The 18,259-nt window shown below is 39.5% G+C and overlaps 1 protein-coding gene across 5 annotated transcripts in view; it reads right to left on the bottom strand.

Moving 5' to 3' along the window:
• Nucleotides 1–18,259, bottom strand: part of LARGE1 (LARGE xylosyl- and glucuronyltransferase 1) — a 275,468-nt gene that overhangs the window by 40,478 nt on the left and 216,731 nt on the right. For all 5 annotated transcript variants that reach the window (XM_015863596.2, XM_015863603.2, XM_032445042.1 and 2 more), the window contains 3 exons: nt 11,330–11,442; nt 9,721–9,846; nt 278–433 (listed from right to left, as the gene is read on the bottom strand). In XM_015863596.2, coding sequence (XP_015719082.2) covers nt 278–433; nt 9,721–9,846; nt 11,330–11,442 — 395 coding nt within the window. The remainder of the gene's footprint in view (nt 1–277; nt 434–9,720; nt 9,847–11,329; nt 11,443–18,259) is intronic.

The raw sequence follows: 18,259 nt of genomic DNA, 5'->3' as shown, positions 1-18,259 counted from the left end.
ACTTAGCTTTGATGGGGATTTTTAAAAAGAAAGGCAGCCAAAAATAGCACCAAAACAAAAACAACAGAGGAAAGGCAAGATTAATACAACAGTTTTACGGGGAACGGACCAAGGCACAGAGAGATTAAATGATTTGCACAGCGTCACTCTTGGAATCTGGGCACTGACCTCAATTCCCGAGTCCCTACCTACACAGCCAATTCTCCAGGTTTTCATGCAGCTTGTGCTATGCATGAAACTCTCTTTACAACCTGCAAGCCTTCAAAGTGCCACTTACGTTTTCACTGTTAACATCTGCCTCGCTGGGGCAGCCAAAGAGTTCCCGTCTCAGCAAGTTCCCGTCGTATTCCAGGAATGTCAGATAGAGGTTGCGGAAAAACTCCACGTGCTTGTTTTTCACTCGCAGCTTCTTTGGTGAGTTCCAGTGAATCACCTCAGAAGGAAAAAGAGAAAACACATCCTGTTGTTAGAATACAATTGGCTTTGACCAAGGTTTTTGCATGTGTTTAGTTTAGTGCCTGCTTAAAACCAGAGATCCCCAAAACTACATCACAGAATCACTGAATCATAGAATCATTAAGGTTGGAAAGACCACTCAGATCATCTAGTCCAACCATCTAGTCATGCCTGATACTGGTCTAGACCATGTCTCTCAGTGCCACATCCACATGTTTCCTGAACACCTCCAGGGACAGTGACACCATCAGCTCCCCACGCAGCCTGTGCCACTGCAGCACCATTCCTGAGAAAAAATTGTTCCTAATGTTCAAATTGAACCTCCCCTGGCACAACTTGAGGCCATTACTTCTTGTTGTATCACTGTAACCTGGGAGAAGAGGCCAACCCACACCTCGCTACAACCTCCCTTCACGTCACTGTAGAGAGCTAATAGATCTCCCCTGAGCCTCCTCTTTGCCAGAACGAAACATCCCAGTTCCCTCAGCCACAATGTCTTTCCAGCATGAAGACTTTGCCACATTTTGACAATGTTCTTTTGAACTCCTCCATAGGATAACCTGTACAAATGAGTTGAGGTACAGCTGTAGGTTGTGATGCAGCATGGCACAAACATTGCCATGGGCCTACCACAAACCTGACAGGAGGGAGTCTGTTTGAACAGGGACATGTAGATGTTGGTATTAAATATTAATCTCAGATTTCCATATGACTGATTGATTCACTGTTTCAAGCGAGGTAAGCTCTTCTGTCATTAAGTACTGAGGAGAAAAAGCCTCAGATGAATTCTTGCATGCATGTAAACCCTTCAAAAAGGACTGAATCTAATCTGATTTCCTTCTTGCCACTGCTTCATTTAAACAAGACTGATCTCAGTTGCATCATATAATATAGTGGTGCAGTACAATGCTTCACCCTTGGAATTCCTATTTCTAGAATGTATTTAAGCTCTTTTAATGGGAGATGACTCTCATGCTGGCCTAGTTTTAACTCTAATGCTGACATAAAGGACCCAATTCTCATTTACAAGCAGGCGACTTTGCAGCACACTCTGACAGCATGAACAAGAATGGGGCCCTAAGGAAAAACTATGAAGGAGCCAAAAGTACCTTGAAGGAATGATTTCATTTTATAGACGCTGTATTTTAGGCATAAGGAAAAAGCAGAACACAACAAAACATAACAAAACAAAACCCACAAAAAACAAAAAACAACAAGCAAGTGCTTTGTATTCAGTTTTATTCCTTCTAAAGAGATTAAAAAACCTCCATCTCCCTTGGGAACATTTCCAAGTGAGGAGTTCTGGAGGTTCTCTGAATGCATTAAATTAATTGCATGGAGGCACTGCATCACTCACACAGACACAAGAGCTGTGAGGTGGTCAGCTTTGCTCTGTGCATCGCAGCTGTGGGAGGCAGTGGGCACAGAAGCACAGAACAGCCCCAAGCAGGTGAGCACGCTCCCCTCAGTGTCAGCAAAACAGCTCGGCAGGAGCAGGGAGCCCTCTTAAAACACTCTCTCTGCTTCTGAATGAGTCATCCGCAGGAGGAAAGAACAGGACGTAGTCTGAATTCTGCTCGCGCTAACTTCAGCAAATAAGACAGCCTCTCTACTGAGTATTTGTGACACAAAGAAAACCAGCTCACAGCACTCTCTTCTATACAGCCAACCCAAATGAAATTTTTCCCCAATGTGGAAAGCTTTATCCCTTCCTAGGGTTTCATTACTGGAACTACAAGGATGCAATATATACAGCAGCAGAAAGGAAACAATAGGGAAACAACACTGTTTCAGAAAGAGGCAAATCACTTTACTATAGGAACATGTTAAATCAAGATTATGATCATGGAATCATAGAATAATTAAGGTTGGGATAGAACTCTAAGATCCCTCAGGCTAACCATCCACCTACCACCAATGCATCAGCACCATAAATTTGGACAAAATATACTTGATATAGATATTTTTCTCAGGTAGTGCTACATTCTTTGCTGCTTTTACATTTGTACATACACTCAAAATTATATCTTAATTGTCAACTATTCTGCTGCAATGTTTGTAAAAAATACAGAACAATACAGAAACAAAAGGAGCTTTACGTAGCATGGCAGGGATAAGGCACAAATTCATGGTGACAGATGATCAAAACCTCTCTTTAAAATACTTTAAATATGTTACCCATTGCATTTAAATGCAGGAAAAGGCACATAACGTATGCAAAAAATCTCAGTGACTGAAACCTACCTCAGGGAAACAGGCAAATGTAAACATAGGACTGAATGAACCTAAAGAGCTGCTAGTCAGTTTTACATGGTACTAGGATTCGCTTTTTCAAGCAGACATTGAAGGGAAATTGTCAGACTGCTGGTAACCTGCACTTCTTCAGGAGTGGATCAAATAACACTGAAAAGCTAGAAAATGGAACAAAAATGCTTGCTAAGAAGACCTTTGGTGTATTCTCCCTTTTAAACGTACAGTTTGTAAGAGTTTGCTTTGGGATGTCTTCATGAGTATCCTATGGCCCTGTTGAGCTCTCTGTACACTCCCACCAGGGACTGAGAGCACAAGAGTTAATGATGATAAACTCAGTAACTACAGTGGTCACTCCAAACAGTAACACCTCCTGTTTATTTCTATGGAAACTACAGCTACAAACTAGGAGGGATTACTTTCAGAGCAGCCCTTGTGTTGGGACAGGCTCCCCAGTGCTGCACACGCTTCCCATCACTACATACCACATCAAATCATAGCCAAGTTCCAGTGTTGATGCCTCTACCAAGTTGCGTGGGGGATGATGTCAATGCCAGACAATCACAGTTGTCAGTGCAGAGTCTGTTTGCTGCTCTGCTTCCAAGTCTGTTGCGTGTGCAAAATCTGCTAAGTGTCAGGGGCCTAGCTGGTGGTTCAGATCTGATCAGATCTGAAAAGTGTCAGGATGTCGCATGTGCACAGATGTCAGGAGAGCTTGGAGTGAACTGAAGGAAGCTGAATGGAGCTGATGACCGTCCAGAAAAGCAGATCTTTTAATCAAGTAAGACAGAACATGTCAATGCAGCTTAAGAACATGAAGCAACTATACAACCATCTGGATGACCTGAGGTAGGAAAACCAAAAAACAGGTTTAGTAAAAGAGCAGACTACTACTTAAACATAATCTGATTAGAGAAATATTATGTCTTGTATGAAAGCATGAAAAGAACAGTAGGTTTCAGAAGGTAAAAAGATTCTTAACTATTGATATATAATAATACGTTTAAAGGCCATATTCTTTTTCTTGCTGTCAACTCAAAAAATAACCTTGAGCTGTCTGTAGCTGTCAGATTTGGTCTACCATACAATCAGCCACACCATAAGTTGTACAGGCCAAGACAGCCTTGGATGGGCTGTCACAGGCATCAGTGACGTGAAGAAGACAACAGCCTGCTCAGGTAAAGCTGAGGACGTTACATTAGAAACTTTACAGCAGGAAACAGTGAATTGATTGAAGAAAAAAAAAAAAACAACAACAGTCTGAAAGAGACTACAGGGAAATCAGAAGAAAAAGAATTGAACTCGGAATCCACTTTATTTGCAGACTAAGTGTTATCCCAACATTAAAAAGGGAAAGTGAATCTAGAAACTAAAAATCTCATTACTACAACATCCCCTTTCTAAGAATAAATAGCACAGTAATACTGCATTTATTTCTTCTTCTGTTTTCCCTCATAGTTTTTAAGCTATTCCAAAGCTCTGTTGGCTTATAGAGGAAATTGCATCTGAAACATGTGAAATGCCACTGCCATTATCTGCGTAGACAACCCAAGATCTGTGCTAGACTTCAGGCTTTCCCATGCATCCTTCCTATCCTGATCAAGGCCTCCGGGAACTAGGAAAAATACACTCTTTAATCTTCATTTAGCTATTTAAGTACTGAGAGATGAGAGCTTAAAGTTCCACATCTATTTAACGCTTGGTTAGTTGTCACTAAGCAACTTGGCATTATATACATTTCCATTCATATCATACTAGTTAATCAACAACAGCTACCATTCACTGACTTCAATCAGCCAGACTCTGGAATACTTTCATCTATTTGTTACCGAGTGAAAAGCACAAAGCTGAACTAGTAGTTCCCATTTATTTACCAAGTTATGACTCAAAGCATTCAAATGATCATGCAATTGGTGTCTCATAGCCTGCCAGTGGGATCTGAGATGGAAAATAACTGGGGGTGGTATGCACTGACAGAGTATAGGAGAAGGCTCTATGGTCAGTTATCTGCACTGAAATATACTGAAAAAAGAAATCCCAGCAAAATTCCTTACTCTCCCCAGACACATTATTCTCTTTGGAGACATTAAACTTTTCCCATCTGAAGTTCGAAGGACTAAACTATAAGCCTCAATACAACATTATATCTATAATGTTCTATATCCATTCTTCCCTCATTGCATCCTCTATCTACAAAAAAAGTATTTGGCCAAATGTTTCCTTAACCACAATCCCTTCCAATGTTTAACCAAAGACAGATCTTGATATTCTACTTGAGCTCTTAGAACATCAGAGAATTCACGATATCCTTCTCTGCCCTTCCCTGTGGCTCAGCACCTACCTTCCAGGCTGAAGGAGGAAAAGTAAGAATAAATCAAGCCTAAATTTAAGCCTGAAGAGGTTTATTTTTGCAAACTGCTGAACAGATATTAATTAAGCCCATGAGCACATCACTATGTAGGTAAATAAGTAAAAGAGATTTCTGTAGATGGATGGCTTTCCTGCTTAAAACCTAGATTCTTTTTTTAGGCAGCCAGACAGTTCCCACTGAAATCAACAGAAGTGATAAGCAATTCTGCATAGTACAGCCTCTTATATATGTCATTGTAATACCGTCTCAATAGGTTTGTGTTTCAGGTACATATTGTTGAAAAGTTTTGTTTGAATGTGCCCCAAGCCACACTGCAAGCAAGCTCTACCTATTAAACCAATGCCTGAAGTAGAGATGTCTGGAAACATTACTCTTAAACTGTGTTTTTATCAGAAATGAACATTTTATTTAAAAAAAAAACATCCACCAACAACAGCAACAACAAGAAAAAAGATGCAACATTATATTTCCAGAAAGGGCCAAATGCTTCACACAAATGTCACCAGGGAGGCTTCAGAGCTCCAAAGTGATATATCTGAAGTACAGAAGTGGAAGAGACTCATTTTTGAGCAGCAACCGAGAGGTGTAGGCACTGCTTTCAGATGTGAGATTCAAATCTCTGTCCTGCCTGATTTGCTTTCCATGGTTCCAGGGATTACTTTTTGCCTCCTGGCTTGCTGCCTAAGAAGCACTGCCCCTGCATTATAGTTTTCAGAATTCTCAGTTTGCTCTCCAAGGGTTTGCAGCTCTCCTTCGAACTCCTGTAATGATGCTTAATAAGAGGCCTCCTGCCTGCAGCAACACCTTTAATGTACTTCCACAATATGTCAGCACTCCTTGTTTGGGAAGAACAGAATCACCTTCCTGATTACAGTGTTCATTCAAAGGATGGGTGTTTACCCCTCTTGGCCCTTTGCTCCTCTCAGTGTAGCTCTTCCTTGGCTGGCATTAAAAGGTTCAAGGCAGCAGAATGTCAGAGCTCCTGCAGATTAGTGCTGAGGTGCTTGGACAGCATGGGGGGTGGCTCAGGGACTGGAACACAGGGAGGTGCAATAGGTCATGTTTGAAGAAGATCAGTAGTGATGTATTTGGGTTATGGACAAGAAGCTGTGTAAAGTTTTGTAGGCAATCTCATAAGGTTGCTCTAGTACAGCAAACACACCCAGGAAAGGCACAGTAATTCACATGAAATCATTTCAGAGAGGGGAATTTCTGAGGTTAATTTTAAATCTACCTGCTAATTCGGTATCAGTTGTGTTTAAACCTGTCTTCAAAAGCAATCAATGGGATTTAAAGCACTTACGTATCTTGTGGGGAATAAATTCTAATAATTTGATATACACCCAGCCTCTAATTTTTGTGATTGCGAATTACCCCATTCTGTGTGTGTATCTGCATCTGTATCCTTGACAACCAGACTTGATGACTGACTCATTCAATGAGGTCATGATTCATTGTCAGAGGCATCACAATTCATTACTGTCTTTCATAGGATTTTTCTTGCCATTTGGTTTGTGCCAAATCACAGTAATTGAGATTTCCTTACAGACAGGAAAAAAAAACCCACAAAAAAACATTAATCAAAATCAATCCAGAAAAAGTAAAGTGTAAATGAAACTCAGTTCCGGACAGATCGCTGCTGTCCAGCAATGCACATGCTTGTCTGCTGACATTGTGGGCTACTGCAGACCAAGTGAGGAGCTGAGATAAATGAGGTAAGATAGTGGATGCCTACAGGTATCTTTTGGCCAGTCTTCAGTAGCAATTCTGAAGTGTTTCTCCAAGGTGTAACAAATGCCATGCAAAACTAGATGTCTCTGACCTTCAGGGACGAATGACGAATTAAAGGGCATCTGCTTCCTCTTAACCTGCTCTTGTTTTCCATTGATACAATCATACATTGACTGGGGTTGGAAGAGCCCTCAAAGACCACCTAGTTCCAACAGGGCAGGGTTGTCACACACTGAAGCAAAGCATCTTCACACAGGTGCCCCCAGAGTAAAGAAAAGAACATTTCGGAATGCATAATTGTAAATAGTACGTTGTCTAGCACTATACAGTGTAACAAAGGAGGTAAGTAAGCATTTAGGCAAACAAAAATACTGAAGTGGTCGTATTTTAATGTTGGTTCAGATGGATTTAAAATTAGTCATTGCTAACAATGCAAAACTTGATTAGCAATTGCTGTTTCTCTTATGCCTCCTCTGAAAGATTTCCATATGCAAGTCCTCGCAGATTTGTATATGCTGCCAAGCTGCAGCAAGAAAGTAGAGTTCAGCAGTAGTCAAACATCTGACCTTATCTAGCATAAGAGTATTAAAAAAAAAGTTAAAATTGATACAGATTCAGCTTAATGAGGTCTATCTTAAAACAAAGAGAGAAAAAAAAGAAAGACTGGAATTCTCTTTACATACTACGAAATATTTAAGTGCATCATAGACTTCTAAAAGCATGCTAGCCAGACTGGTTTGTGTAGTCATGAGTACAGCAGCAAAGTGTGTGCACACTTGAAAAGCAGCCAGCCCTGGAGGTCTAAGTTTATTTAACACAATGTTGTGTGCAGAAGAAGACAAATACTCGAATCCCATGCGCTTTGAGAGCAGACGGAATTAAATCAGTGCCTTTTAAGTCCGACATGAGGCCTGATCTGACTGAAGAATACTTGACTGGGTCAGTTTTGCCATAGAATTTAAACCTCTCCCTGCATTTTTGTCTTTCCTATGCTATTCTTCTTAATCCTCCAGTACAAACTTTATAATCTGTCTTTCTCTCCCTCTCCCTCTGGAGGTTTTCCCTACCTTGTTTTTAACGCCAGTCTTACTGTGAAATACAAGACGTGCCAAATATATTGTGTCATACTATTTAGATTCAATGCTGTGGAAACAGATTAAATTTGGTGATATTAAGAGCACATTTTCTAATGTGGGCTAAAGACATTTGTTGTTTATTTGAGAAGACTGCATACTAGAACAGCCCAATTTGTTTTAGAACTAGAAATCTACTAAATTTCATAGAGCAAATGCACAACTTTAAAGTTCTTCATAACATAAAAAATGCATATCACAACTGAACAGTACTGACTGATGGCCACTTCTGTAACAACTGAGTATGGGGAGAGCTTCAGTGAAATCAGCAGGGCTTGCGTGTATTACAAAAGGCTCTGCCTCTCTCCTAAAGCAAAGAATTTGAGCCTCAATGCAGCACAGCACTTAGGGGATATGACTAATTTTAGTGGTGTGAATAAGTTCAATTCAGCTGAAGAAATTGCTTGTGTGTCTGCGCCCCTTGCTGAGTTAAGTAACTCAGGCCAGTGGAGGATATTTTGCATCTTAGACTTCACTGCCTATGCTGTAATGGGACTGATAGTGTGATACAATAAATACAGCAAATAAACAACCAAGCCTAAATTGTATTGGTAAACAATTTTCTTACTAATGAAGTAAGGACTCCAGTTATTTTTAAGATACTTTTGTTAAAAGATTACATGTAAGTGTTACACATGAGCTAGATGTCCCACAGCTGATGGGAATTAGTCAATACAATCACTGAAGTCTGAAGAGAAATTTGCCTCATTAGTCATCAGATGGCTATTCTGAGGTGAGCTGAAGCACTCTCCAACACCCTTGATGGATAGCACAGTTCAGTTGCCTCCACACAGACGTCTAGTAACACAGAAACATCTTATGATTATCCTGCCTGTCTACCAAAAGGACTTCTGTCTCTTGTAGGCCTGTGCTGTATCTGCCAGTTCCACAGAGATGGAAGAGTGACTCAAACAGTATTAAGCAATTGAACCATGCCCTAGTAATTAGCGTCAATATCTTTTTCTAATGCAAATGTATGTGTCTTAACCTAGTGCTGAACCCCACTCTGACTGTCACAGATGATTATATGATTTAATATAAGATCCTAAATCACAGAAAAATAATGTGCATCCCCCATAAAGGAAGGGCATTTTTCTAAAATGGATCTTTTAGAAAACTTTTTCACCGCCAACATATCTCTCTCTTCTTTCATTTCAAGCAACTGATGTCATACACCTGGCAGTTGCTCCCATACGTGATTCTGAACATGAGCACAGGACTAGGATTTTGACCAGCATCTTGTTACAAGGCATTGGATCACAGTGCTTTTCATCTCTATGTCAGTCCTGACCTACAAGAACCCCTCATAAAACATTTACTGATTAGTAAATCTAATCTAATTTTAAAAACTGCTTTCCATGGGCCATGTACTAATAGATGAATGACTTTATCTATGAAACTCAAACAACAACGACCATCTTTGATAGGTCAGTTACACCACAGGGTGTATATTCTGTCTCTTGGAAAGTCCAGCTTTTGGAATCAGTGTGTCAAGGGAGATTGCTCTTCTGTATTCATCCAGTATCTGGAGTTCACATTGAACACTTCTACTATCACTCCTCATCTTGTGAAACCCCTGAAGTAGCATCCACCCTTCACTTTTCGAGCAGTCAAAACTCACAAAGCTAATGTGACAATTACTGTCCTTGTTTGGGTGCCCTCATAAGCTATATATTCTTGTTTCCCTTCCATTAACCAGGCTCTGTCTTTCCATCACTGTAGTGTCCTTTATTCTCTGTTCTGATGGATCCCACTCAGCCAAACTCTTGTAAAACATACCTTCAGGTCAGACACATCTCTGTAGCACTGCTCGGAACGGGTGTGATCAGACAGCTGCACATTCCAGAAACATGGAAGCTGGTAGACAAGGAAGGGGTTTTGTTTGATGACTGCATTGAAGATATCCTAGTAGAGAGAAACCAAGAAACAGTTGTATATGTAAGGTGGCTGTTCCCTCTGAACTGACTGTCCTCCCCATATACAGGCAGAAATGTAAGTGGTCGTGAGCTTAACTCTGTAAAACCTGCTTCATGGTTCTGTTTCTATGAAACACATTATCAGCCTAAGGGGTGACAGGTAGATTTGAACTAGAGGAACAGACTCTCTGGACTCCAGTAAAGTTTTCAGAACATGTACCATGTACCGCAAGCAAGAGACATAGCTTCTCTTCTACTCATTAGGGAGTGTAATATACAATAAATGTCAAAATGCCTGCCGTTAGTGAGCACTGTATCACATAAAGGGAATGAAAGTGATCCTGAAGGTGTCACTGATTCAGTATGAATTATTATGTGGGATTTTAGATAATATCTTATTGTTGCAACAATTATTCTAGGTATTTGACTGAAAAGGTATGTAGGAAAGACCTACAGAATAGCCTTTGCCAAAAGGACCACTTTATGTAGCTATTCAGCTGGAGAAAAAAAAAACACAATGACAATCCTGTAGTTAAGCATTAGGCTGGAATGTAAACAACCCTGGTCCATTCTGCAAAATTCAGCCCCAAACATGTGTTAGCTATACAGGCATTAGTGATTCAGGACCTGGCTGAAAACACAGTGAATTCACAGGAATCATTTGCATGAACTTCTCTAGATTTTTCTGATCAACCTGGAGGGATACTGTAAGCATACATACATCTCTGTGTGTACAGTAAGCACGATGCCTACTTAGCAATGATGGATCATGAGCCAGATGTAGTTCAGAATCTGTAGAAATATCTAAATATGACACTGTATTGAGTTAATAGACTCAAACTGCTGAGTGGGACTTATTGGTTCAGGTCCAGTACTACATTAACAAGGCTTCTGGATTTAATATGCAGAGATGGCAGGAATCACAAAGAGAGTAAAAATGCATTTCTGTGTGTAGGTGCACTATTTCTTCTCTCAGCTTCAGCTTCTCATTTATGGCAGGGTGACAGCAGCACTTTTTCCTTCACAGGGGTGTTATGGCCAGGAGTACATTACAGACCTATGGGACTCATCTGCCAGAAACAGTAAAGAAATATCTAGAGACTTTCAGAACTACAGTCTGCTTAGACAAAACCAGTAGGAAAAGACATAGTATGTCTGGACTTCTAATGTCTGGAGGGTTTTACGTCAAAGAAAGAAGAAAGGAAAATTAAAGCTTGAAAACCCCAGTTGTCCATCTTATGAATCATCGGTGCACAGGAGGTAAAAATGTCACTGTAGTGTGAGAAACATTATGAGTAAATCTCTATTCTTCTCCACATTTTCCCCAGAACAATCATTCAACAAATGGTGACTGCAGGCACAATATTTTTCTCTCCTTTTCCCATACCTCATCTCCTTGTCCCATTTATACCTCCAGCAACAACCCATAGAGAAGACATGGTCACACCACCATTCTGCAATGCCCCACTCACCTGGTCAGCCAGTGAAGTGGACAGCATGCTCATTAATTCCCTCTCGGCTGTGAGTCTCCACATCTGCTCCCATTTCATCTTCCGTAACTTATCCAGAAGGAGCAAGATCACCCCTGAAGAAAAACAGTGCAGAGAACAAGAGAGGACATGATACCATATTCTAGACAAAGCCATTCCCATCTACGTGCTCCTCATGGCAGTTGAAACAAGGACAAGAGCAGGGTTCTATCTGTGCAGGCTACAGATTTCACTTTATGCCACCACAGAACTAAAAAAATCCTTCATGTTTCAATACATAATTAAGGAAAAGTTATCCTGAATCCTTGAGGCAGAAGAGAAATGGTGTACAAAGAAATGCTAGGTTAAACGGACTTTTGGAAGAAAGACAAAGTAGCCAGCATAATGAAATGTGAGAGGAGTGAGAGAAGGATGTCATATTTCTATCAGTCTTCTTAACTGCTAAAGCCTGATTTCATTATGATGTAATTAGCACTGGGACTACTCCTGACAAAATGAACCTGTATAGGTGATTCACATGATGGACGTCAACTTCATGCTAGCTTTATCATTCCAAAGGGAATTGGACAGTACTGTACAAGAATAAAAATAAATGAATAAATAAATGTCTCTTCAGTGAGAAGATATTCCTCACTTGATCTGAGAAGCTACAGGCTCTAAGAGGGTATTCTGTGATGGGGAGCAGGTACAGAAAATTCTGATTTATCTAGTATGAGCTTATTTCTGCCATCTTCACACTGACCAGAGATCTGTTTCTTGCAAAATCCCTTTGTTTAAAGAGATCCTACCTGGCCTGAAACCAAGATTATGCTGAGGAAAAGGGAAATTTGCCACTTGTAAACGACATTTTACTTAATGTGTGTGAGGTGAAATCTAGGCCTTATTGTGGTAAACAAAGTTCACTGCAAACTAGCCTTTTAAAGTGCTTGTTGTTAAGGCAGCAAGGAGACACAGATTGCAAAGTTAGACCTGAAGGGGGGAAACTGATAGCTCAGAATGCATTTGAGCTAGCTCAGTTGTTTTTTGTTTGGACAGAATCCCTTGTGTGGGAAAAAGGACAGCAGGAGAAGCAGTGAAGCTGGACTGAAGCATCAGCAAAACATTTCCTACACAGCCTCAGAAAATCTTAGTTGAAAAATTAATTTGGAAAGACTTAGATAAGAGCACTGTCATGGGGAATAAACTGAAGGGCCATGAAGAAAGAGTTCAGTGGCCTACCAGGATGACAGGAAGTACCTAGTAGGAGCAATGATATGTCCTGTACTGCTCCACAGCTTCATTAGTGGAAGAAAGGAGTGAATAGAACAGCAATGACATCTGCAACTGATGTGAAACCAGAGGTCTTAAAAATAAATAAATAAATAAAAAATCAGAAGAATAAGAAATGCCAAAAAGCAGGCAACAAGAAAAGCTGCCCGAGGGAATTTAAGATGATAAAACTAAAAGTGATCAGAATGAGACTGGAAACGTAGTCTGAATATTTAGGAAAAAAATATCATAAATCCTTTATGGTGGAATAGCCTAAAAATGGCAGATAAAATTAATTACTTCACTTCCAGTCCTTAAAAACTAGACTAAACAAAGATTAGCAAATACACATGGACTGATCCTGCACTGGAACAAAGGAGGTTCTGGTTCACTTCTGTCTTATGTTACTATGGCATGGAAAAGTCTTTCATAGCAAAAATAGTACTATTATGAACAAAACATAATAAAACAGAAGAGAAAATCTCGTCTGGCAGTGAAATTTGCAGTCTATTTTAGTTCTTTTTTTCTATTGAGTCCATCTGGTTCCCAAAGGTGCTGGAACTCGTACTGGAGGGATACCCTTTCAGCTTCGCTCAACCTTCCTACTTCCAACTGTTGGATTGGAAAGGGGCATATTGTCACAACATGCTGTAAAGCATTCTTGCCAGTGTATTTGTCATCCCTCCAGCATCACTGAAGCCTATTTGGAATGTGCAGTGTGCATGCATTAGCTTCTAGGATAGCCACTGTGCATTGTCTGAAATTCCAGATCAGTGTGAAACAGATTCCTTGCACTGCAGCAATAAACTAAATAGGATAAGCTCCTCTCTGGCAGCATATTTTTTCAAGTTGGCAAAAACTGCCAGCTTTGTTTCAACACCGAAAAATAACAAAGGAAAATAGAGAATAACTGTAAGATTCAGTTAACTCTGGTGTAACAGTTCTTGTATTTTATGAAAAATAAAACACTCTTTTCTTAACAGTTTTTTTTTTCTCAACTTCTTTCAGCCACCAATCTGGGAAGCAAAAGGAGAAATGTTTTAATATTTGCTGTAGTCTCCATTTTTTTTTTGTCTTCCACTCTTACTTCAGCAGAAGATTATGGTGTTGCAGCTAAAGAGATTATGCTGTCCTGAGGGGCTATCACAGTAGCAGCTGAGAAAAAAAGAGGCAGATGGGTGGAAAACTGAAATATATGTAAGAGAGGATGCATTAAATCATGATGCAATTTTGGCTATTGAAAATACACACACGCTTTAAACGGTCCGTTTTCTGGACTAATTTAGATGTCATTTCTATTTTAATTCACCCAAGAATCTGGCTTTAACACCTTTGTGTAGTCTCTGTACTGGGCATCTCACACTATGGAATTCTAACTTGCTGTTGAATATTTGTAGCATGCTTAGATATTTACTCATAAGTATTAGTGAGAATAAGAGACTTACGCAAATAGGAAATTTAGTACTGTTCACCTGAATTAATAAGTGCAACAGAAAGGAAAAGCAGGTGTTCTGGAAACTTTTAAATTGTTCATGCAAAGGGAAAAGTACCTTTTCTTCAGAACAGAGAGCACCAGTTTTACTTCTATATTGTTTCTGTTACCAAAAGCAAACGTAGCAAATGAACTAACTCCAATCTCTGCAATTAGTGTGCAGGCAAAGTGCTTGAAACATGGAAAGGAAAATATTTGCCTCAGGAGCTTTTACCCTGAGAGTCAAATTGACTGAAATCTCAGAGTAAATTCAAGTTGACATGCTGCTGAACATAAGGGGAAAAGGGACCTTCTCTTGGCTGCTGGGCTGGGGGGAAGAGACAGGAGGGAAAAAAAAAATAAATCAAAGGAATATTTTATGAACATCTGGCCCCAGGCAGAGGGACTTCACATCTTTTGATGAGTGCAGCATTCTCCTGCCCTAACTTACCTGAGAAAAACAAAGGGAATGCTTGGCAGCAAACAAACAGAAAGAGAAAAGTGGCAAACCAAATGTCTCATGAATATGAAACAAACTATGATTGGTCATAGAACACCCCATGTTCCTGATCTAGAGGAATTATTTCAGGCATACACAGAGGTGAAAATGACTTGAAGAGCTCCTGAAAAAAACAAATGCTCTAACACTAAACATGTGGAAGACATCTACATGTTCAGTTTTTACTTGAATGGCATTTTCTCCCCTATGTTGATAAGATTTTGTTTGAACTACCAAAATGTGAGAGATTCTGAATTGCTAAAACTAACAAAAAATTGAGTGACTCCAAAAAGGTATTTTCAGGACACACCAGAAAAAAAACAACACACCCACAAACAATCTCAAACTGAGAAAGGGAATTTGGTGAAAGATGTGAACACAACAGGGAAAAACTTCTACATGAACATCTTTGGATTGAAACATTTCATTTTGGAAATACTGCAATGTCTCATTTTGCAAATTACAAAACACCTTATTCTAAAATATTCTTCTTCTCAATAGCAATACAAATTAAAAAAAAAAAAAAAAACAAAAAATAAACAAACAAAAAAAAAAAACTTGTTGAAAATGAGTGGAAAAATGAATGTTTTACTTTGGGTTTAACCAAAGTTTTGGTTATCATCCGATTTTTCTGTCCTTTCCTAATTTACTTGGAATCAATTGTTTTGCCTTTCCAGTGCTACGACCATGCAACTGTTCCCTTACGTGCTTCCATGCTTCTTTTGTGTGTGTGTGTTTTTGTGTGTGTGTGAATCTGATCCCGGACAAAATATTTCATTTTATTTATCCAAACAGTAAATTGAAAGATTTCGGAAACATCAGCAATTTCCCTTGGAGTGCCCTCCAGCAGCCTTACCTCTCGCTTCAGGAACACAGACTATGTTCTTTTCCTGAAATTCACAAAGGAATTTACAGTAGAGTAAGAAGTAATAAACAACGTTTTAAGATCGAACAGAATCACTCATAGAGGTTACAGTGAAACTCAACAAGCTTTCAAATGCAACCAATTTATTAAAACGGCCATTTTAAAGTGGCTGAGAAAACAGTCAAGTGTTGTGGGGAGAAAAGGATTACAGCCACTAACAAATCTGTGAGCACTGCTTCTTTCAGGTGGAACGGGATACTTCTGTGAGCTGTTTAGGCAACGCCATATTGAGTGAGCAGCATCACAGAGATTGTCCTTGTAATGTTTTTAACATTCATCTCACAGCTGCGCCTAAGTAGCAAACCATCTAGATAGAAAGTAGACAACAGTATATTGTTGCTTTTTAAATATAAAGCATCAGCGAGTTTTCGAATAATTACTAGGATTTTACAACTTCTAACCAGCATACCAAAGACCGCACAGCAAGCCACTAAGACTTAGACTGTTCAAGAAATAATGTTAGATAGGGCTGACATTATGGAAATTTACTACTGCATGAACTACGCCAGAAATTTAAGGCAGTACAAGCAGCAGCAAGCTGCCACATAATATGAAATACATTTGGTACCACACAGTCCAACTTTAGGTGTTAAGGAAAAGGCTCACATTTCTGCCATCCCACAAGAAGTGCTGTAATAGTGCCAACTGCATAGTAAACCAGCATGTAGAATCACAGAATCCTATCATCATTCAGGTTAGAAAAGATAGCTCTACAATCATCTACTCCAACCAGCAGCCCATCCCCACCGTGCCCACTGACCACGTCCCTCAGTGCCACATCCACACGGTTCTGGAACACCTCCAGGGATCGTGACTGCACCACCTCCCTGGGCAGCCTGTGCCACTGCAGCATTGCTCCTTCTGAGAAGAAATTTTTCCTCGTATCCAGCATAAGTCTCACCTGGTGCAACTTAAAGTCATTACCTCTTGGTTCTTTTAATTACAGTTTACTGTACTTGAAACCAGTGGAAGTGGCTACAGGAGGCAATGCCAGCAATATGACTAAGTCTTTGCTGGATTAGGGTCCAGACAACCAGTTTTGCTAAGGACTAGATTTGCAATCCACTGGGTCACACACACCACTGATTGGTAGCCTCTGCTTTCCCTTCACAGTATCAAGAATAAACAGAAAAACACAAGTTTATATGTGTTAGGGATTAAAAATAAAACTGAAGCTGTAATTCCACATATTTCAGCCTAAATAGACACCATAATGGTAACTGCAAATGATTCTTAACCTTCATTTTAAGTCTTTGTGTGGATGAAAATCACTGCATAACTACTTAAGGTGGAAATAACAAATTATGATACTTGATTTCTATACAATTTATCTAACTGCTGCTCATAATTGGAGTGGCCATAATAGTATTACAGTTCTTTATTTTTTAACACACAATGACCAAAGGACTGTCATTCTTATCACAATTTTGTGGTACCCTACTAAGTAACTTTATAAGCACTCACGTGCACCAGCCTTATACTTGAAAAAAGCCTTTCACAATGCAGAACATCTAATAAAAACATGCAGTGATATACAACACATTCATTGAGAATAAAGTCACATATCTTCTATGCACAAACTGCTGATCAACTTTTCCAAAAACTTTAAGAGAATACTGCATGGCTGGCAAAAGGACAAGTATTAGCAAAACCAAAAAGGGAAGGAAGAGTTCTCATCTACTCTGTCTGATTTGTGCCTTATGGATGACAGCAGTGATACCACCTTCATTGTTTCCATGTTTTTTCAGAACCCCGTGTGAGGAGTAGTAGATGATAACCACCTGTCATCACTTTGGATGTGATATGCTCCTTACATGGGCTTCAGAAAGCACTAGTTTTCTTACAGCTTTTAAGTTTCACTACCCTTGTGAGCATATAGGGTGTAGAGGTTACGTTAGAAAGGCAGTGGAAAGTAAAAATGCCAGTGACTTCTCAGTTGGTAAACCAGAGATATGGTTTCCTAGAGGGAAAAAATCACCCAACCCAGAACAATAATACAAACACTAAATTCAAATTTAAAAACGATTGGGACAGCTTTTGTTTAGAAAAAATCCAGAAGTTGTAAATCTCAGTTAATACACCTTAACATCAGATAAGCAGAAGGAAAGAGGAGGGAGGTTTCAGCTTCTGTATGCTGCAGCACAAGGGCAACGATCAATCTAAATGGAGCACTGGACAGCTGTCTCAAGGATGAGAGAATCTCACATCACTGCCATGCAGAAGAATCAACCAACAGCAACTCAGTGCGAGTCTCTTTACGTATCAGGGGGACATGATGATGGAGGTTCCAAAAGCTAACACTAACAGAATGACGGCCAGGTATGCATCCTATGTAAAGCACTTTGACTTGTGAGACCTCAAAAAAAAATTTACATGGGTAAAATGTGGAAAATTTTTACAAAGTTTTGAAGAACTTTGTAAACTTTTAATACTTTCCAGTATTAAAAATGCAGTAGGCTTTTATACTGCAGATTAACTGTAATTTCATTTGCTTGGCTGTTTAGGTGACTTCAATCAAGAAGAAAAAAATCCTATTTAAATACATATTTCAGTGATGAAGTTGGAAAGGATAATTCGTAGCTATTACACAACAGAGACCACAGGATTTTTCATAATCAATTTGTACTTTAATTAGAACTTAACTTCTAGAAAAGCATTCAGTCTTGATTTAAAATTTCCAATAATGGATAATCTGTCACAAACGATGACAACTTACTCCAGTGCATAATTATCCTGATGAAAGATACATCCTTGATTTCTAATTTGAAC

This window comes from Coturnix japonica, chromosome 1, assembly GCF_001577835.2.
Source record: "Coturnix japonica isolate 7356 chromosome 1, Coturnix japonica 2.1, whole genome shotgun sequence".
Lineage (NCBI taxonomy): Eukaryota > Metazoa > Chordata > Aves > Galliformes > Phasianidae > Coturnix > Coturnix japonica.
This window is presented reverse-complemented; position numbering and strand designations above follow the sequence as displayed.